The sequence below is a fragment of the Ixodes scapularis genome, unplaced genomic scaffold (genome assembly GCF_016920785.2).
Source record: "Ixodes scapularis isolate PalLabHiFi unplaced genomic scaffold, ASM1692078v2 PGA_scaffold4__175_contigs__length_147842914, whole genome shotgun sequence".
NCBI lineage: Eukaryota > Metazoa > Arthropoda > Arachnida > Ixodida > Ixodidae > Ixodes > Ixodes scapularis.
Window position 1 is genome coordinate 100027972 of NW_024609879.1, and position 22129 is coordinate 100050100.

A 22129-nucleotide genomic window follows, 5' to 3' on the forward strand; every position below is an offset into this window, starting at 1 on the left:
CATACTGAAACCATAGTTTTATTAAGGTGGGATTTACGGCAAAGGGTGGATTGGAGAAAAATGCATTCAAAGTGCTTGAACTTCTACCTTTTCTTTAGCATTGGTGGATTGAAAATAAAGACACCAAAGCACTTCTTATGAGTTGTGAATGCGAAAACATGAATGTCCAATGGAACGCCGCAGAGTGATCCGCGGAGTTTGTGGCGCGAGTAATGTTTTCGAGTTGTGGCAGAAGCATTGGCGATGATGTGAATGCCAGAGGTGGCGCCATGGTCGTCGGCGGCGGGATGAGCAGAAGTACCGCCGACGATGTGGATGATGCAGGCAACAACACGTTGGTCGGCGGCGAGACCAGCAGAAGCTTCCGAGCACGTCCCAAAGTATCTGTTTTAACCGGAGCAAGACACGCTTGCGGCACGGACACACAGCGCCATCTGGCGGCGGTCGCTGAAACTGACACGCGCAGCGGCCAATGGGAGCCTCGTCACCACGTGCCAGCCAATGGAACCTTTTGGATCAGGGAAACTAGGTGCCGTTTTCGCGCTTCAAACTGATGACGTCTGCTTGCTCCCTGGGACAGTTAATGCTTTCGCATTAATAACCATGCACTGTAAACAATTGAAACTTTCTGGGAATAATCTCGAGATGTTGGCAGATGAAAATAGGACACTTTTCAAAATCAACATTTTTTTGCAAAATTATGTTTTCTGGGTAGTGTCCCACATAATTAGAACGAGTAAAACACGAAGATGTGCCAATGCCACGTTCCCGCTAACTCTGTCGCAGTGCACGTATTAACCTGCAGTTTGTTTCTTTTTCAGGTGGAAAAGCGGTTTGCAAACGTCTCATGCTGTTCCACACGTCGGGCAGAAAATTCTTGCAGACGGTCGGTCGTGGGCACAAAGACTTTGGTCAAGAATAGAAGTGGTGAGAAACAATGGACAGAATGCGAACCAGTTAGCGCAGCAAACAGGTGACCCCCCAAACTTTCCCAGTTTTCCTTTGCAATGCAGTCTGTATCAAAACTACTATTCTAGTGTGGCAGAATGTGCTCATCCTGGACTTGGACAAATGGCAACTGTCACTATTTTGTATGAGCGAACTAAGTGTTGACGTCGTGTCCGTCCTAACCATATTGCGCAGTGCTCACCTAACCCTTGTCGGCCTGACAACTTGTGCTCCTGCCAGAAATCCTCATAAAGGAGATGTATCGCCCTCACCATAAAGAATGAGTTCACCGCAGTCAGCTCAACATTTTGGGCGTGAGCACTTTTCCTTAAGCTTGAGGGCTTATATTTATCGAGCATCATTCCCCAAATTTTGAGAATCACTCCGCTTATCAATGAACTCATTCTTTTGAATCACATTTCACTTGTATAAGAAAAAGAAAAGTGTGGTTTTGAAAACCCCATATTTGCTCTCTGTTTAAAGCAAAGCTTCGTGAAATTCAGCAACCAAGTTCCAAGAAAACGTGTGTGGGTGCAGTGTCGGATCGAGACAATATCTAACCCAAGAAAGCATGCATGCGCCTGTTGTCATGTGCAAAAGGTCTAACAAGACAACCATTCAGTGTCAAACCTGCACCACAGTATAAACTCATTACAACAGACCTTGATACCGACAGAAATTTGGGCCTGTTGTAAAAGAAGCATGCAGAATGCAGATACCCCTACTACAGGGTGATTCAAGGAGAGGCCAGCCTCTTTAAGGGGCTGGCCTCTCCACTACCCAAAAATGTGAAGGTTTGAATCACTTCTCTGATTTCTCCAGAAAAACTCATAAAAATGAATCTAAGTTATGTAATAACAAAACAATAGTTTTCCTAAAGTGAAATTTATGGCAAAAGGTTGAAGGGAGAAAAATGTGTTTGAAGTGCTCCAACCTCTACCTTTTCTTTAGCATCAATGGATTGTAAATAGTTTATAAAAAATTAACTATGCAGTGTAAATTAATGAAACTTTCTCGGAATACTCTCGTGATGTTGGTGGATGTAAATATGACATTTTTAAAAATCAAATTTTTATGCAGAAATTGTTTTTTCTGTCATAATCTACAGGGTATATCAAACAGTGGCCAGGCTCTTTAAATCAACCGCAAAATTCGGTTTCTTAACCTACAGCACTACGACTTTGTGCAGCGTTGCCCACAAATGGTGCATTTTTTTTTGTAAAATTTGCAAAGAGCAAACTTACCTGAGGAAAAGTAAAGAAAGAAAAAGGCTTAGCTCCTATGGAAACGCAGCGAAGCCACCGGTCTTCAAACAACACGGCGCCGTTTCGCACGGGAGACAAGAGATGGCGCAAGCGGTCGCGACGCCAACTGCCGCCAACAAACAAGCATATGACGCCGAGAGCCGGCGTCTTAAGCAGACAAGGAACCGCAGTTCCTTGTTGTTACCGCGCCTGTTTTTGTTTCTGCGACTGTCGCCACCTACGGAACGTGCACTGCTTTTCAGTTGAAAAGATTGTCTGCTAAAGACGTCGGCTCTCGGCGCCGTATGCTCGTTCGTTGCCAGCGTTCGTTGGCGGCGTTCGTTGCGCCATCTCTTGTTTCCCGTGCGAAACGGCGCCGTATTGTTCGAAGACCTTTGGCTTTGCCGCATTTCCATGGGAGCTAAGCCTTTTTCTTTCTTCACTTTTTCCTCAGGTAAATTCGCTCTTTGCAAATTTCACAAGAAAACTGCACTATCTGTGGGCAACGCTGCAGAAAGTCGTAGCGCGATAGATTAAGAAACCGAATTTCGCGGTCGAGTTAAAGAGCCTGGCGTCTCCTTGAATCACACTGTAGATTATGACTGGTGTCCGTCCTAACCAGTAAGACAGATGAAATATGAATTTGTTGAAACTTCCGAACTCTGAAAAGTAGAGATTTTTTTAATTGAGCTGTACCGATGATTGTTATCATTGCGCGCTTTGGGTCATAGCAAGGCGCCGAGCGCGACGACAGCAGTTCTCATAGTTGATGCCACTGTAATCTAACCAGAGCCGCATAATGTCAGAAACTAATGACTGCTGTTGAAGAGTCCGCCATAATGAAATTTGCTAATACAGTATAGACCACCTACAACGTAACCACTTATAGTGCAGGACCGGGTATAACGCGGCTTTTTTAAACCACCGGTTCGCCTCCCATAGAACTCCATGTAATTACATACCGCTTAAAATGCAGGCGCGCAAAGGGAAATACCGGTTATAGTGCGGTTTTCGGAACAGCCCGGCGATCGCGCCGACTGACCGACGCAGAGAGCACGCTTTCCTGTGCGACACTAGATAACAGCGCGAGCCGCAAGCGGCACTCGCGGGGCAAGGAGGTTGCTCGAAGAAGCGGGGAGAACAGATAGACCATTCCATTTAGCGCTCTCTGGGCGGCACCATTTTGTTCGACCCAGTGATGTGATTGGCCTAAGCCATTTTGGAGCACCTTTCGGAGCAGCCAAAACAATGTTTTGGAGCAGCACAAGTGGTCTTTGGAGCAGCCAAAACTATGTTTTGGAGCAGCAAATGTGGCTTTTGGAGCAGCAAATGTGGCTTTTGGAGCAGCCAAAACAGTGTTTTGAAGCAGCCGAAACAGTGCTTTGGAGCAGCAAAAATGGCTTTCAAAGCAGATATTCTTAGAAAAATAAAAATATTTGTTTAAAGTGCTGGACACGCGAAGGGTACCTTGCTCTCCGAAATAAACGAATTATGGTCAAGTTCGATCACCTGGGAGACTTTCAAGATCTAATTGAAATGCCAATGACTTGACACATTTTGCAATGCTTCAGTTATATGATACATATATATGTATCTACTGTAGATAGATAAAAACCAAACTGCACATATTATAATTTATTTGAAAACGACCAGCTTAGTAGTAAATATCATAGCATTAGGTTTGACTAGTTATATAATATAATAAACGGAAGCAGTCTCCGACTGATGAAACACGTAACAACTGCAGTGTAATGCGACATTGTACACAAGAAAAAGGTGCATTACGACTAGCGGGTACTTTTTGCTTTTCGAAACTTTTTGCAAGGCTGCTGTAAGCTTTGCTTTATCTTAGGCTAGTATAATGGGGAGGTACTCGCTTGATCAAATGACGTTTTAGCGAACGCCCACGTTTTACCGAATGACGCTTTACCGAATAGTCGGACGCAGAGAAGCTGCGTTTTCGGGTGAGCCAAGTCGATCGGTTCACAATTTTGTCGAGCCGCCGTAGACTGTCGCTGCGAAACGGCGTAAGCGCAGCGCGAGGGTAGGATTAACGCGCGCCCCCGGTATTCGCTAAAACGTCGATTCGCTCAAATGTCGCTGTTCACTAAGACGTCATTTGCTTATGTGATATGGGCCCGCCGAGAAATTCCAAAAAACCGCTTGCCACCGTTTTACTGATTCCCGACGTGCCAGATTTTCGTCAAAAGTGAGTAAACGTAAAACCATAGATTGTAAACGTTCCTCTGTCGTGCAATCATGTTCGCATGCACGTAAGGGCAACTCCGGCAGGCTTGCAGCTGCACGTGCTTCGTCGCGCGAGCGAAACGGCTGTTCGATCAAAACCGAAACCATGCCTTTCCACTCCGTCGCCAACTGGCTGTCAAAATGTATGCAAAATGTAACTGCGCAGCATGCGACAAAAGACAGTCCAGCGCCGCGTGCTTGCCAGGCCGGCGGGCGAGGTCCAAGCTAAACATACAGAAAAAAAGAACCTGAGTGCATCGATGCAGGACATCGCGAGTCAGGGTCAAAACGTTGTTGGAGCGCTTTGTGCAACGACTGAACTTGAGACAAACAAGCGCGCTGTGCGGGTTCAGCGTGCAGACATTGCCTTCTTTGCTTTAGGTCACTTCTCTTCCCCAACTTTCTTTCGCGACACATTTTGCGCGTACCGGGGTCCCTCTCGAAAGAAAGCCCACCAATAGAAACCTAGGTAATCAATGCACCGACACAGCACTTAAGAAAAATTTTTGGTAGCAGCGTATGTTTTAAACAAGAACAGAAATGTTGATGAATATGCGGCGGTCCTTATGTTTCAGTTTAGGAAGCTCCATATCTGCAGCGTCGTGCGGACTGGCAAGCAAGGACCAAGTATAATTTTCACATGGCTGTTGATTTCAAAAGCGTGTGCTTCAGCTAAAAAGTGACTCCCGCCGCGCAGAAACGTAGTTTCGTTTCAGTCTGATGTCATGGCTGGTACCCAGGGCCAGCATGCTAGCCGCGAGACGAGACTTACGAGACGACGAGAGCGCGGAAAAAGACGGCACGGAAGAATACCATGCAAGACCAGATGGACGATTGATGCAGGGCACTTTGTGTCGGGCGGCCGCTTACGCCACCTAGCTCACGTGCGCTCAATGACGGTACTTAGTTTAGTTTCGGTTTTGAAAGGCGACCAAAATTGGTCCTTTGGCGCAGGCTTGGCGCAGATTACCAATATTTTGGCAAAATGTAGCAGGATGTAGCAGGGTTAGCCCCTTCGCGCAGTTTGGCACAATTGGCGCAGCAATCACATCACTGTCGACCGCAGCGCCCTCTGCACACATCCGGGAAGTTCAGCGGGTTTGGCGGGGTAAAACGAGAGAGGGCACGCGCCCGACTCCGCTAGCAGACGACAAACCGCGAGGTTGCGGTTCTCCATCTTTGGGCTGTATCCGCGAGCTCTACCGAACATCGAACTCTTGCTCGTGGCTGCCGTTGTGAAGTGGTTCGCATTCTTAGAATAGTTGTGGCTACTCCAGAATCAGCCTATTAGCCCCGAGAAGTTCGCCTGGCGCCCCCTTACGGCGAACCGGGGTGACGTCACGGCGAGGAGAGAATTTTTCCCCGACTCGCCCCGCTCGCCCTGTGGACGCTGTGACGACGCTAGCTGTCGGCGCGGTTGTTTCTATTTAATTTTTTTTTGGCGTGCTTTTCGTAGGAAGTGTAAATTTTTATATACGCCTTTATTGAGGTATGGCCTGTAGCTACAGGCGAAACTTCAACGAACATTTTAAGCATGGCTGACAGGCAAGGCAACGCATGAACCACAGCTGGTATGTGAAAATAAAGAAATATGGCCACAATTGCAGGGGCATCACTACAGATTTACATCTCGCACAATAAACGCTGCTGATGGTCCGAATGAATTGGCAGGTTATGTATACTATTTTTTTTTTTTGTATCTCTGTCTTTAAACAAGATCGCCGAAGCAGAAAAGCTGCATGCTGATCGAGCAACGTGCTAAATACAGTCTCGGTCATGGGGAGAGAATCACAAGTAAGACAGCCCAAGTGCAGGGGCAAAGTAAAAAAACACACAAGGAACATTTATTATATACATTGCTTGCACTTGACCTTTGCTGGATTCGGATAGTATTTCAATGGACTACACGGGTGGTATCTGTGGACTTGTTTATATCAATCCTCAAGTAATATATAACAAACGTAAGCTAGGGTGTCTAGCTCGTTATTAGTCCATTAAGCCCTAAAATTTTGATTTTACTTAAATCCAATTGTCCTGAAGCTAAAGTACCAGAAGCTTTTCTCACGCAGACTGTCGCCCTTCACAGGTTCCACATTTTCTGCTACCAGTGCTGCATCTACCACTGGACAGACGTTCGAATGCTTGCTTTTACTCCTGTTTTCCTCTGTTGTCAGAGAGTCCAGTTGCAGGGAGTTTGGAGGCTGAGGAAGCTTTTGGGGACCTGCGGCAGTGACTCTTAAATGGAAATGACAATTCAGACTAAAAGGTGTATTTTCCGAATACCAAAGGCTGGAATAAAGAATGTCAGGAAAAAGTATAAACATCCCAAATTACGTCACTATTGCTGTGCATATTTTGGGCAGTTTACTGCATATCACAGAGCCAACTGGGGGAAATTCGGCCGTTTTTGCTGCTACCATACAAACTAATTTCCAGTAATTGTGAATCCCCTAAGAAATATGCCTGCATAAGCGTATAAACTATATAATTAATTCAGGAAGAAGCTACATTTATGTAAAACAACCCTGTTTCATGAGCACTTCAAAGATCATCAGACGCAGGGCCTTTAAAACATCTGCAAACCAGCGCATGCAGAGTGGCAGCGCAGAGTCGGGGTCGCGAGCTAATTTGCCGACCACCGAAAGGCCCATGATATAAAGGCCGCTTCAGATGCCTTGAAAGCGGGATGTAATATCGTCCTAAATCATGAACATGCAAGGAACAGAATTCCAGCGTCTGAAACACTTGCGTCACCGCTTCACTGACCCCTCTCAAGATTGCCTTGCGTCGTGTGGACGGACGGGGAGGTTCATCGGCGTAATTGCCTCCGCCGATAGTTTTCGGGATTTGTAACCCAATTTTAAAGGTAAAAGGGACAAGCAGGCTTATAAAATGTACAGAAGCACGTTAATATCGGCCTAACTCAACGTCTTGTACACCGGGTAAACGAAGTCCGGCTCCTCGAAGAGCTTGCGGCACACAACGCCTAACCAGGAAACCGGCGCTGGGAAGCGACCCGATGCGAGATCGCGGAGCGGGGTACTCGCCCTGACGTCACGGTACACCTCACCCAATCAGGGCGCGGCGACCGCAGCGACGCTTGTGTTTGCTCTCAGGGCTAATAGCTCTCCGTTGTTCTATTTCGCTTAATGATCAACTAGCATACCTTTTTTCCGTTACTAATGGCGAATTCCACTGGTCGTTTTGGAGCGCGCCGGGATCGACTTTTCTGGAGCGAGCCTATTTCACTGGGCGATCGGGATTGAGACCGACATGTTTCACTGGTCGTTTTGGATTAGCTCCCGCTCCAGATCTTGATCTGGATCCGATGGCGAATTCCACTGGGCGTTTTGGAGCGCGCCGGGATCAGTTGACCAGATCCGGAATGGAGCTCACAATCCGAACGGGGTCGCGCCGGCGATGGATCCCCGCGGAACATGACCACTGCTCCAGGATCGGCATTTGCCTTCATGTCATTCGACTGCCGGAGGAGAATCCCCTTTCCGCGGCCGCCGCGGTCGTTTCGAAGACGTTTTCGCAATCGCGGCGCTAACACGTGTTCGACGCACGAGCGGCACGAATGGCTCAGGAGCTTCTAGCGAAGATTGCCGGAATGCCCGTAGCGCGGCCAAAACCTTCTCTTCTCCCTCCTGGAAAACGAACCGGCTGTCGAGCCAAGAGGTAAAGGTCCTGTCACACTGAGGGGACAGTTGGACAAATCTATCCGGCAACACGGGGAAGTCGTGTTGCCGGCGACCCTGTCACATCGCGGCAACAACAACAGTCGGGCAACATGTTGCTGCCGCCCGGCAACAGTGTTGCCCGATTTGTTGTCCGACAACCCTGTCGCACGTGCTGACGGCGAGGACAACACGGGGAACACTCCGCCATCTTGATTGTTTACCTTTGTTCGTGTGCGGCACGGAATCGCTGGAAATGTGACTCTACAAAGTGCTAGTGCGTTGGAAGGGCCGGGAATTACCACGGTACGACATCAACCAGTGGCTGTAATTAGAAAACTTGACACGGAGAGTATTTTCCGCTCTTTATTTTATCGAGATGTTCTTCATTCGCTGACAAAGCAGATAGCCCTAACCGAGGAAAGTGACATCGCTGATATATGTTCGGCATTTACGCCACCGTATGAAGTGTTTCTGTCCGGTTCTTTCATGCAATTCCTATTTCTACTGTGAAATTGCGTTAGCACCGGCAGTATCCCAAACCGTCTTTTGTAACGTGGGGTTAAGCTGAACTGACAGTGCTTCAAAACTGCGACACCGACACCATCGGCCTTCATAACAATCGGTGGAATAAATATTTTTCAACGCTGTCTACTTGTCTACCGCCTGCTATGTGATCGATTCATTCCCCTAAAACGTCCTGGGTATTTTTGAAACAAATCAGGTGTCTGGTAGCGGCTGGTTCCAAGTTCCAAGCATCAACGTTTTCGAGATTGCGGCGCTAACACGTGTTCGACGCACGAGTGGCAGGAATGGCTCAGGAGCGTCTAGCAAAGATTGCAGGAATGCCCGTAGCGCGGCAAAACCTTCTCTTCTCTTCTCCGTCCTGGAAAACGAACCGGCTGTCGAGCCAAGGGGTAAGCAAGCGGCCATTACCATTTCTTCTGAGGCGAGATCAGGCGAGATGCCCGCGAGAAAGGAAGTCACGTGTGTGCGCCGAGGGCTGACCCTGCTGGCTTCCGGTTGAATCCGCCAAAATCGGGGGAGCGGCTTTTCTCGGATCCAGATCGAGATCTGGAGCGGGAGCTAATCCAAAACGACCAGTGGAACAAGTTCGTCTCGATCCCGGCGCGCTCCAAAACGACCCGTGGAATTCGCCACGAGAAAAGTCGCTCCAACGATTTCGGAGCCCTCGGCGCACACACGTGACTTCCTTTCTCGTGGGGCATCTCGCCTGATTTCGCCTACTGTGATTTCGCCCATCTCGCCTCAGAAGAAGAAGAAGCACGTCGCGGGCTGGGCTCCTAGATTGTCTCGACATCAGAAGAATTCGTAATGGCCGCTTGCTTACCCATTGGCTCGACAGCCGGTTCGTTTTCCAGGAAGGAGAAGAGAAGGTATTTGCCGCGCTACGGGCATTCCGGCAATCGTTGCTAGAAGCGCCTGAGCCATTCCTGCCACTCGTGCATCGAACACGTGTTAGCGCTGCGTAGCGAAAACGTCTTTGAAACGACCGCGAAGGCCGCGAAAAGGGGATTCCCGGGCAGTTGAATGACGGGAAGGCATCCGCCGATCCCGGAGCAGTGGTCATGTTCCACTGAGGATCCGTGGGCGGCGCGACCCCGTTTGGATCTTGTGCTCCAATCCGGATCTGGTCAACTGATCCCGGCGCGCTCCAAAACGCCCAGTGGAATTCGCCATAAGCTCGGTTTAGGGCGCTAAGCCGGCTTAGGAAAGTGCCGCTTTGGGTTAAGATAAGCGGCGTTGGTGCAACCGGCCCTTAGCTGGGTTCGGCGACCTACTCAGTAGCATTCATGTCGATGAAGAAAGTGTTGGGTAATGTATTGAAAGAATGAGAGCCACATTATCTGCGGGGAACGACATAATTCCTTCAGCAATACTTACATTTTATCATGAAATATTCACGCCCATATTGTGCGCTATACTTAATAACTCCTTCAAGACAGGGATATTTACAGAAATGTGTAAAATAGTCGTTGTGTTTCCAATTATAGAAACAGGAAAGAGGGCTGATGTCCTTAACTACTGGCCTATCTCTCTTCTTCTTTCGTTTTTTCAAGCTCTTTGATATGATCATACACAAGTTCTGACATTTTAAGCTTCGTAACATAGCCGTCCCTAACCAACACGGCTTTAGGTCTGGCAGGTCAACTGCTACAAACCTCGCAACCTTTATGTCCCTCGCTTTTTAGGTCGTTTGTAATAAAGGTCAGATGGATGTTATCTACTTTGACTTGAACAAGGCCTTCTACGTTGTTAAGCACACTATTCTCAAAGCAAAGCTTTCCGTCTATGGAGTGTGTGGCTCAGTTCTTGACTGGATTAAAATTATCTGACAAATAGAATCGCATACGTCCGGGTTAATAATATAGCCTCTTGATTCTACAGGGCTTCCTCTGGCTTTCCTAAAGTATGTGTGTTAGGTCACCTCCTGTTCTCATTTTTTTTAAAACGACGTTTCCTCCGTTTTTTTAGACTTAATTTCTGCAGTATGCAGATGACATAAAACTCTACAAACAAATAGTTAGCATTTATGATTGCGTTAGAGTTCAAGAGGACGGAAGTTCCTTTAACAACTGGTGCTCGGTTAATGATCTTTGTCTTAACCGATTGAAAACCAAAGTTATAACATTTTCACGGAAAACATCGAATACCATTTTCCCTCATAGCATCTGCAGTGAGTGGTTACCGCCTGTGTCTGATGGCGAATTCCACTGGTCGTTTTGGAGCGCGCCAAGATCGACTTTTCTGGAGTGAGCCTATTTCACTGGGCGATCGGGATCGAGACCGACGTGTTTCACTGGTCATTTTGGATTAGCTCTCGCTCCAGATATCGATCTGGATCCGAGAAAAGTCGCTCCCACGATTTCGGCGGATTCAACCGGAAGCCAGCCGGGCCAGCCCTCGGCGCACTCATGTGACTTCCTTTCTCGTGGGGCATCTCGCCTGATCTCGCCCATTTCGCCTTAAAAGAAGAAGAAGCACGTCGCTGACTGGGCTCCTAGATTGTCTCGACATCAGAATCCGTAGTGGCTGCTTGCTTACCCCTTGGCTCGACAGCCGGTTCGTTTTCCAGGAAGGAAAAGAGAAGGTATTTGCCACGTTACGAGCATTCCGGCAATTTTTGCTAGAAGCTCCTGAGCCATTCCTGCCGCTCGTGCGCCGAACACGCATTAGCGCCGCGATTGCGAAAACGTCTTCGAAACGACCGCGGCGGCCGCAGAAAGGGGATTCCCGCGCAGTTGAATGACGGGAAGGCATCCGCCGATCCCGGAGCAGTGGTCATGTTCCACTGGGGATCCGTAGGCGGCGCGACCCCGTTCGGATCGTATGCTCCATTCCGGATTTGGTCAACTGATCCCGGCGCGCTCCAAAACGCCCAGTGGAATTCGCCATTAAATAGCAGTTGAGTCAGCCGGCAGTACTACCCTCAACTACTGCGTGTATTGCGGCAGGAGAGCATGTTTTATTGATTATTTCAGACTTCCACTGATGGTCGCAAAAAAGCCTATACCGGTACGAACTTTGTATAGTAAAAAAGGTACAGCAACCGGATTTACTTTTCGCCAAAGAGACCGGCCAATCTGACACAGTTTTCCCTATTTTGTTTTTTATTTGCACGCAGGTAGGTAACAGTGCAATTGGACCCTGTGAGTCTTTTTTATCTACCATAATATTACACGACAACTGGCATATTAAAATCTGCACATCTGCACTTGAAAGTTTTAAAATGACTCGATTTTAAACAGAGTTTGCACGCCAGCCGGACGCTAGCTACAGCCCACTCGGCGGAGCGGACGACATGTGGGGTGAGAGGGGGAGTGCATTTTTGTTTCTCTTTTACCCTCTCTGCTATGACCCTAATGGAACGGTCTATGGAGAGGCTTCAGTTGCCATAGCGACGGAGGGACGCACACACGTGTCGTTCACGTGCGTGCGTCCCTTTGCTGAGTTAGAAATGTTGGAAACAACCGCAACGACAGACCAATCGCAGGTCGAGGAGAAGTGTTCGCGCGCGTTGCATGCCGGTCGTGGGCCGGGGGGCCGGCTGCTTGTATCTGCAAACATGGCGTCAATTTTGATCGTCGACGTAGACAGCGTGGTAGGAGCTCATCGTTCCGCGTAAAAGCGCTATCCTTGACTGTGAATTTTCGTTGTGTGTCACTATGATAACCCAGCACATACTGGAAGGGAAGATCCACCTATTCGTGCGGCGATGTTGTGGCGGCACTCTCAAGACGGCAGAAACACCCGTGTCGTCGTGTTCGTTTACTTCGACTACAGTGGTGCTTTCTAAGCATTTGTGTTTCCGAACATCGCCCAGATTTCTAATTTGGAGCATTTCATGCCTGTGCTCAAGTTGAAGGTATTACTGGCGCGTACCATATAAAGGATGCGAATTTTCACGCGTTTTCATCGCCAGAGAAAGGTGATTAGGGTTAGCAATCCTGAACGCTCGCAACGTCCGTCCGCAACCCGCGACGCCAATAAAAGGCTGCGCCAGGCAAAAGTCGCTCATTTCTTTCAAAATGCGTGACACACTTGAGAGAGAACTGTACTAGTCTGGTGAAATAAAGACTTTCCTCAAACTAAGCTTTATTTTTCATCCAACATAGAAATAAATTCTTTTACAAAGGTAAGTTGTCTGATGGCATGCAATTTGGACTGAAAAATTTATGTTTCGGTTATAGCGCGGCACCGCTTATAGTGCAGATTTTCGCGACTCCCGCGACATACGTTATGTGCGGTCTACACTGTATACCATAAATCCCGTAAGGGCTTCCTCCCCCGAGAGATCGTTTATCCCGTTTTTCTGGCTAAATGCCCATAACATAAAAATTCTGAAACACCGCCCACCCCCGATTCTCGTCAGACGTCACGCAATGTCTGACCAGAATCCCATAAACCGCGCGATCTGTGGTACCAGTATGTGTGACAAGCGAGTTCAGAGCGGGTTCTTGCATTTTTATTCCGCCTCCTGCGCACAATATCTGTTCCCATAACATTTGACTGCGTGAGAGTTCCCACATTTTTTTGTGTGTATTCTGTGTGCGCGATATCGGTTCCCATAGCACGTAAGCTTGTAAGCTGAAACCCGTGAGGTTACGCGCAAGCTGATAGGTTACAGCGTGTTTATCGCACCATAAAACATGAATCCGCTGCATCTGCCTTTTCCAGTGTTCTTTTACGTGACACAGGAGTTTGTAGTGAATTTCCGCATGTTGATCACACTGTGAAACTCAAATTTCATGTGTCCCAACGATCCGCAATGTCCGATCCCGCGTCGTGTGGTTTGCAGCAGGTGCCTGCCTTTGTGTTTATCATTAACTTTTGATAAAGTTTTGCTGTCTCATCCCCAAAAATAGCCCAACTCATGTTTTTCACCATTTATCAGCATTTTGGGTGGGCGCCCTTACAGGATTTTATGGTAGTCATAACCGAATGCCTGCTGTAACCAGATGTGTTGTAACAGAGTTATACTGTATCTCTAATAAAAAAAAATAAAAAAATGGAGAACAGCATTGACAGACTGACCTTCCTCCGGTGGCTGGCGGTTGCGATCCGTTTTCCGAATGTCGTCCAGCGTCACATTGTCGTCGGAAAAGAGGCCACCGTGCATCACCTGCCCAGAACAAAAAAAAAAAAGTTTATCAATCCTGCTAATCAAAACACAACAGCCATAAGGCACAGGTGCAAAGCACAATACAGTTAATGTAAACCAACAATTGCTGCTTTTATACAGAGCGAGTCTGGGACCAGGGTTCTATTAAAAAAATGTTGCAAAAAAGATGCAACACAAAGTTCCCACGAAACAGACCCGTTTCGAAATTCAGTCTGGCAACTTTGATCACTATCACCTCAGTGTATGGCATCCCTGGTTAAACTAATGGCAGCCTTCCTGAGGCTGATAGAAGAGAAGTTGAAGACGCTACTACCCAGCAAAGAATATAGGCCTGTATGTTTGAGACATTGGTACACGATGCATAAATTTGATGCAATGGCTGGATAAACGTTTATTTCGGAGTGTGGTCCAATAAATCTTTTGGAACAAGTTTGTCTGTGAAGACTTTTGATGGCAAAAATTTCAACAAGGGGCTTCAAGCTTATGGGTTGCCACTTTGTCCTTTTCAGTTCGTGTGTTCACACCATGGGAAACTTTGACAAATCAAGGAAGAATTATGGGGTGACCGAAGAGCCAATTACTATCATCTGCCGGTGTTGTGCGAAAGTGACAGTGCCCGGCAACATAGAGTAGGCTCGCGATAATTCAAACTCGGGCATTTCATACTTCTGGTTAATTCAAACAAATTTTTAAATTTTGGTTGTCCCGCTATGTTTTTAATGTATTCATATGGCACGGTTCAAACCGACACATATTCCGAATTTGTATGCTGGAACACGTGTAGATGCCCGCTTCCGGTTCCGACATCACCACTCCGTTTTTACGGGTTCTGGCACCAGCATTCAGAGTTCAAATATCTTGACTTTTTTGCGTCCCATATTGTGACGTAGGTACTTGTATTGTGACATAGGCGTACGTATTGAGGGAGTGGCTAATCACGGAGCGCACTTCCTTCCCGCCGCTAATCGTCTCCGACGCCGCCAACGGCACCAACGCAGAGCCTGGTCGAGTCACCGAGCATGGGGTCGGCAGGGTGCGCTGGTGCCGGCTTCTCGTGGCGATTTTTCTGGCGCTGGGTTACATCTCTCCTGTCACAAATGTATGTCAGTATTCGGTTTTGTGCGTGGTAGATTCGGTGTGATGACGTGAGAATTCGCCTGTTATGCTGACCACTGTCGAACATCCTTGCGCTTGGTCAAGCCAAGTGCGAAACCACCTAAACGAAGCCTTGTTTAGGTGGTTTCGCGAAGTGCGAGCCAAGAACGTCCCAGTGAGTGGCTCGATGCTACAAGCGAAGGCTAGGTCCTTTGGACATTCATTCGAACACGAAGGCTTCAACCTTCCCAACGGATGGATCCAGCAGTGGACTGCCACGGGATTAGATGCAAAGTTATCTCGGGCAAAAGTGGGCAAGCTGACGACGCCAGCATCCAGGCGTGGTTTCGCATTCATCTCGAGACAATGCTTTCCGCAAACACGGACCAAGACATCTATAGTGCCGATGAAGCTGGTCGGTGCTACAACATGCTTCCTGATCGCATTCGCACAATGAGAGGTGAACCCAATTCCGGCCGCAAAGTCTCAAAGGAACGTGTCACGGTTTTGTTTTGTGCAAACATGACGGCTCAGACAAGCGGCGCTTGTTTATCATCGGGAAATCAAAACGACCCCATTGCTTCAAGAAGCGAGAATGTCTGCCTGTGGTGCACACAGCAAATGGAAAGGCCTGGATGACCCAAGAGTTCTTTGCTAGTTGGTTGAAAAGTTTCGATGAGGCCATGGTCGCAGAAAAACGGCACGTCGTCCTTATCCTGGACAACAGCAGCGCTCACAATGTGCAGCCGCAATTAAGCGCAGTCAGTTTGAAGTTCTCACCGGCAAACACCACTGCTAAAAGCGAGCCTCTCGATCAGGGCGTCATTGCTACAGTCAAGGCGCTCTACAAGAAGCGCATGTGCAAAAGAGTAGTCTTGAAATTGCAACGAGAGGAACCCATCAAGGTAGAATTGAGGGGCGCCATCGACATGATCACCGCGTCGTGGTGGCAAGGCCACAACCATCCAGAAGTGTTTTCGCAATGCAGGGTTTGTGCACGATGCTGGTAATTCGGAGGACGCTGATTGGAGCAGTAATGCGATTGAGGAGGCGATCGACGCAGACATGTGGTCCGACCTTGTGGAAAACCACTTTGTTCCTGCAAATGACATGTTTCAAAACTATGTAGATGAGCATGACAATGACTGTAATCCGTGAGGAAGCAACCACCGATAAAGCTATTGTTGCAGCGGTGCGAGGTTCTGGGGCGAGTCCACCCGAAGATGAGTCGGACGACGACAAAGAGAGCACACCGAAAGTTTCAGGTAAAGAGACACTGGAATTCTAACAGGAACTGAAGGTTCACTGTCAGCAGAACTCCTTTAGTGATGAGGCGTTCAAATGCCTTGGCATTATCGAAGACCAGGTCGTCCGCAACGCCGCTAAAAGGCTGCACCAGGCAAAATCATCGATTTCTTTGAAAATGCGTGACACACTTGAGAGAGAAGTGTACTAGTCAGGTGAAATAAGGACTTTCCTCAGACTAAGCTTTACTTTTCATCTAACATAAAATACATTGTTTTACAAACGTAGTTGTCCCATGGCACGTATTTTGACCTGAAAAATTTATGTTTCCGTTGTAGCGTGGTACCGCTTCTAGTGCGGATTTTTGCCACTCCCGTGACATACGTTATATGCGGTCTACACTGTATTACCCTTACCAGCATGCTCTCCATTCCAAGTATACATTCATGCGTAACCAATTTCTCTATTAAAATTGGTACCAAAGATTGATTACCTCAGAACTATCGCAGACACCAGAGAGCGCCGCCGCTTGAGGAAGGGCAGGGCTCGGCCCTTCTTCGTCTGATGGCGCCATCCGGTGTCAATCTTTTGATACCGATTTTAGTAGAGAAATTGACCATGCATGAATGTAATGTTTAGTTTTATAAGATGACCATAAATAGACTATCGCAGAAAGTAGTTTGATGCACCTTTCAGACAGCTCAACTTTGCATTTGGCAACCCCCAATTTGTGCAATCACATACCCCAAAAAAAAAGATATATATATATATATATAATGGAGTCAAATTTCCGGGGGTGTTCTGACACCTGAACAGCCCCCCTGGCTATGCACCTGACCCGACGGGCACTTACCAGGACTTTCTGGTTGATGAGGTGCGGTTTTAGTAGAGTTTTATAAGATGACCATAAATAAACTATCGCAGAAAGTAGTTTGATGCACCTTTCAGACAGCTCAACTTTGCATTTGGCAACCCCCAATTTGTGCAATCACATACACAAAAAAAAAAAAAAAAATATATATATAATGAAGTCAAATTTCCGGGGGTGTTCTGACACCTGAACAGCCCCCCTGGCTATGCACCTGACCCGACGGGCACTTACCAGGACTTTCTGGTTGATGAGGTGCGCCAGAGGCACCCAGTTGAACACCTCCGTGAAGAGTTCGGCCATCTTGGGTGTGTACCTAAGCCGAAGGTTAAGGTTTGTATTGCACTCCCAGATAGATTATGGGGAGACTATTTTCTCTTTCATGTGTCATGTTGACACATCAATTAACCTACAACTGCACTAGCCTTTTGCTTGGTATTTCATTGAGCTTCAACAAAAGTTCAACTTGCAAAACTTACCAGTTAGTGTCTGAAGAAAAGGAGGATACGAATATGCCCCTGTTTTGGTCATCAGATTTTTAAGCACATCTGAATGATGAAAAATACAGCAGCCTATATACCGTAAAATCCCATAAGGATGCACTCCCCCGAAAAATCAGCCATCCAGTTTTCCTGGCTAAATATCCGTGAAATACCCCCCCCCTCCCCTCCCCTCCCTCCCAGGCCACCCCAAATTAGATAGGAATCACATCAACCGCACGATTTGCAGTGACAAGCAAGTTTGTAGCAAGTTCCTGCGCTTTTCGTTCGTGATCTGCGCGCGTAATATTGGTTCCTGTGGCATGCAATTTTGTAGACGTTTTTTGCGTCTTTATTGCACCGTGAAACACGGGTCTGTCGTGTTCACAGTCTGCGGTATCCTTTCCCGTGACACAGGGGTTCGTAGTAAATTCCCGTGTGTTTATCGCGCTGTGAAACGTGAATTTGTCGTGTCAATGATTTGCGGTATCAGTTCTCGTGTCACGTGGTTTGTAGCAGGTGCCCCTGTGTTTATCATTAACTTCTGATAAAGTTTTGCAGTCCCATCTCCAAAGATAGCCCACCTCATGTTTTTCAACATTTATCTTTTCATTTTTGGGTGGGCCGCCCTCACAGGATTTTACGGTAGATTGATCTGGCCCATGCAAAAAAAAGTATCAGATTATATTGCGAAATTAGTTTTGTTTTATTGTGAATCTACTAAACCCCTTCAACGTGCAATCGAGATAACAATAGAAATAGAGAGCACTAGAAATAGAAAGCACCAGAGCTTCAGTGCCCTGAAAGAAATGTTAAAAGATGAGGCACAAAAAAAGGAAAGGAGTATGCCTTGAACTTCCAACAACTGGAGAAACATTCTGGTGACCGAAAGGATACTTTGCCTTGACTTCGCCTTCAAAGCCGTACATCTGGTTCATGGTCTGACTCTCATGGTTTCCTGGAAAAAGAAAAACAGCGAAAAGTCACGCTTGTGCCAAAAAAATAAACAAGTGTGACCCCCCCAGAGTATACAAAGTTTGCAGTCCTGTCATAGCTTTAGGGTTTGTCCTCATCTCACGCTTAAGGGGGCACTAAAGTGGTTTTTGAGATCCTTGGTTATACGTCATAACTCAATCTATGAGCTCTAAACAACCTGAAAAAACCCGAAATTATATTCATGCGCAGCCGATTTCTATATTAAAAAGGTGATCAAAGATCCCAAAACTTCCCGTTGGAGCAGAACGACGGATGTCACTACTGATTCCTGCTGAATATGGTTGAATTGAACGATGGACGGCGCTTGTCAGCAAGTCGTGAGCGATAGGTTCCCCGCGTGGACGAGAGGCTGTCCAGTCCCGCTTGTTCACGCGAGAACTCATCGCTCGCGGGTGGATGACAAGCACCATCCGTCATTTGACCACATTCAGCAAGGTTTGGTAGTGCCGCCTGTTGTTCTGCGCTAACAGTAAGTGTCGGGATCTTTTATAATTTTTTCAACTTGCAATCGGCCATACATGAAGGCAATTTCGTTTTTTTCATGAAGCTTAGATAGATGGATAGATAGTTCATTTCAGTGCCTGTCAACAACCGAGAGAACTACAGGACAGTACACTTCGTGGAATAAAACACAGTCACTGTCGGTGCAAAAGGCAGAGCAAATAGAAAGTGAAAATAATTGTCATCAAAATCAAACAAATCAAGTAAAATAAGGCAGAAGTGTCTGTCCAACATACAACACTTTAGCGATACAAAGTCAATTAAAAATGTTGTGCTCCAAACATTTTAATTTGTACGACTCTTGCAACCGTGTCGATGGACACTTGAAGTGCACATCTGTATAAAAAGTGTGCAAACATCTATGTGTTTTCCCAGACAGAACTCAAACACGGCAACAATATCTCATCACAGTCAAGTGTACCGCGTACAATGCGTAAAATGTCATGTCACGTGCCAGCCCCTTGTCCCGAAGAGTCTGAAGGCCAAGGTCTTCCAAAACAGAGCTGTAGCTATAAAAACGGCGACGACCATACGGATGCAAACTCTAAATGCTGCCGGACAAGTGAACAATAAAGAGAGCGGATGCAGTGCAGTCTGCGAAATCATCTTATTAACAATGATACAGCATCAAGGTATTCTACTGCCTGACTGGCTATGTTGAAGATATGCTGGCGAAAATCCTGCCTGGTGTCCACGGAACACCAAGGTCCCATACAAGAGATGCGCTGTATCTGGCTGCCAGAGAATATAGTTGATCACAATGCAATCGTGTTTCCTGCTCATTGACATTACCGGAGTTTTGAGATTTAGTTGCAGTCTATTAGTTTTGCACCATTGCTCAACACAACATACGTCATTTTGTAACAGAAAGCCGTCCTGCACATTCTCGACCTTTCTGAACAATTTCAAGTCATCGGTGTACAATAATGCTTTGGAATTGTGCACCTGCGACGGCAAGTCATTTAAGAACACTAAAAACAACGGCCCAAGGTTGGCCTAACTTCACCACTCATTTAAGTAACTAGAATGATACACAGCAATTTATTTTATGTTTAAGTGAATCTCTAGGGAAGAAAAAATTTGTAAATGCAAAAGAGCTTAGTTGGCATTATTTAGTATTTTCATGAATAAGATCTAGAACACAAGTTATCTTGAATAGAAAACAAAAACCAGCTCGCGACAAGCTATCGCCTACAGGAGCAAAATTGATCGTGGAGGATGAAATTTGATATACAAGTTATGATGGCATTTACATGCTATCATCATCAACCTGCGTCGCCTTTTTCTGCGTTATAACTTGCACTCGCTTTCCGCTACGTTTTGCACATTTAAAGATGTTACAAGAGGGTATACCACAGTTCCTAAAGTCGACTTTCTAGATTCAGAAAAATTCGGTTGTCGGGTACCGACACCGCAATCCCAGCCCGAGCTCGACAGAGCTCGAAATAAATTGGCCCGAACCCAAGCAGGACTAGGGAGCTTGTATATGGGCCCGAGTACGGCCCGAGAGTCGGGTTGAGTTTTAGGGATTGCTCGAGCCTGTGCAGATCTCAAATGAAAACATTTCTAATCTCGCTTTGTGGCCATTGGTTTGATACATACACAAAGCCAATATTCCCCTTCCAAAAAAAAAAAAAAAAAAAAGAACCAAAATCAGAAGTGGTCAATGGCAAGTTATCACCTCAGCAAGAGCATGGAAGTTAATGCACATTCACCTAAAGGCCAAGGTGAACTGAAGATGTTAAAAAAGAAAAGGAAGTCTTAACCATTCTCGACTAGCGCCTGTTTTTGTTAGTGGGCATCGGCGTGGATTACCTCTGGACATGTAGAAGTGCTGCGGGTAGAGGAGCTTGAAACCCAAGAGGGTGAAGATGCACTCCACCGAGAAGGATCCGCGATCCACGAAGTCACCGTTGAACAGCTAATGAACAAGTCAAGGACCAAAAGTCTTGGGGGGTAGCCACAAATCATAAAGCAACCCCACCCCAATAAAAAAAAAAGGCTATTTGACAGTTTTCAAAAACCTATGACATTACTATGGATGACTGGGGTCACTGAGTGCGCCCAGAGTACAGCATTCTACGATATCTGCGACAAAGAGGACGGAGCCCACTGATAGGTTGCATGTGGCTATATTCAAGCCAGTTGAACTACACGAATCGTGAGGTTTTTGTACAGCAACCTATCACTGCCTGTCAGAGGAAGTGGTAATAATGTACCTCGTTCAAGACACGTTACTATGAAGCACCAATTCTTGTCAACAGCATGCATTTTATTTTTGCTTAGTGTATTTTGGTGCACTAAGCAGACCAGTGTTTAGATTAAATACCTGCCAAGGTGCTCGTAAGTGTGTACTATGTTGCGCTGTAAAGCCTCACAAAGTGGAGCTAATTTGAAGAAAATTCACTGCTTGTGTCATTAGGTAGGAGTGGGTACAAATTCGGATTTTGGGTGCCTAATGAACATCTAGAAATATTTATTAGGCACCCAAAGAACCCAATCTGTCCTTGAGTCGAGTTCAGAAAAGGATACGTAAGGATTGCTCTCAGAGGGCAGCCCGTTGAGCTCAAAGATGTTCATGAGGTCGAAGAACTGGCCGTGGATGTCTCCGCACACCGTGAACTTGGAATCCTGCAGACGCAGCAAAAGGGTTCACCGATCGCAAGAATATTGCACGAGACAACAAATGCACAAATCAAAAAGCCATTTTACAAAAAAAAGAAAAAAAAAAAAAGAAAAAAGCATCTTATAATTTGCTTTGATTCAGGACTTCTCATCTATCATTTAGATAAAAATCCAAATTTAGCTCAGTATGTTAAGAATTATGCATAAAAATTGCTCGAGCAAATAAAAGAGCATCTTTAATATTTTCCTGGAGCTCTATGCGATATTTGACGTCAGAGGTGCTAAAGTGCCCTCTTCTCCTTCAACACATGCCTTCTCCCAATCATTCACATTCACCAATGTGCCCTCTCTTTCATTAGGCGCAAAAGGATGAACCACATAAAAGAAGTATGGCCTAAATGTAGCATTTTCAACATTTGAAACCACCGTAATCATGGCAACAAGTATGGTAACAAGCTAGAAACGGATGAGGAGTGCAGTTGAGCAATTCTTAGGTTTTGGAGGTAATTTTGAGGTGGAAATTTTACGCCAGTTCTGTTTAGGGTTTTCGGAGGACA

At 46.5% G+C, this 22129-nt stretch overlaps 1 protein-coding gene across 1 annotated transcript in view; it reads right to left on the bottom strand.

Moving 5' to 3' along the window:
- LOC115317670 (serine/threonine-protein phosphatase 5) overlaps window positions 1–22129 on the bottom strand; it is a 41471-nt gene that overhangs the window by 10198 nt on the left and 9144 nt on the right. Inside the window, exons 7-11 of the mRNA XM_040213532.3 lie at window positions 21480–21578; window positions 20763–20868; window positions 18348–18408; window positions 17206–17287; window positions 13676–13763 (exon numbers count right to left, since the gene is read on the bottom strand). Coding sequence (XP_040069466.1) covers window positions 13676–13763; window positions 17206–17287; window positions 18348–18408; window positions 20763–20868; window positions 21480–21578 — 436 coding nt within the window. The remainder of the gene's footprint in view (window positions 1–13675; window positions 13764–17205; window positions 17288–18347; window positions 18409–20762; window positions 20869–21479; window positions 21579–22129) is intronic.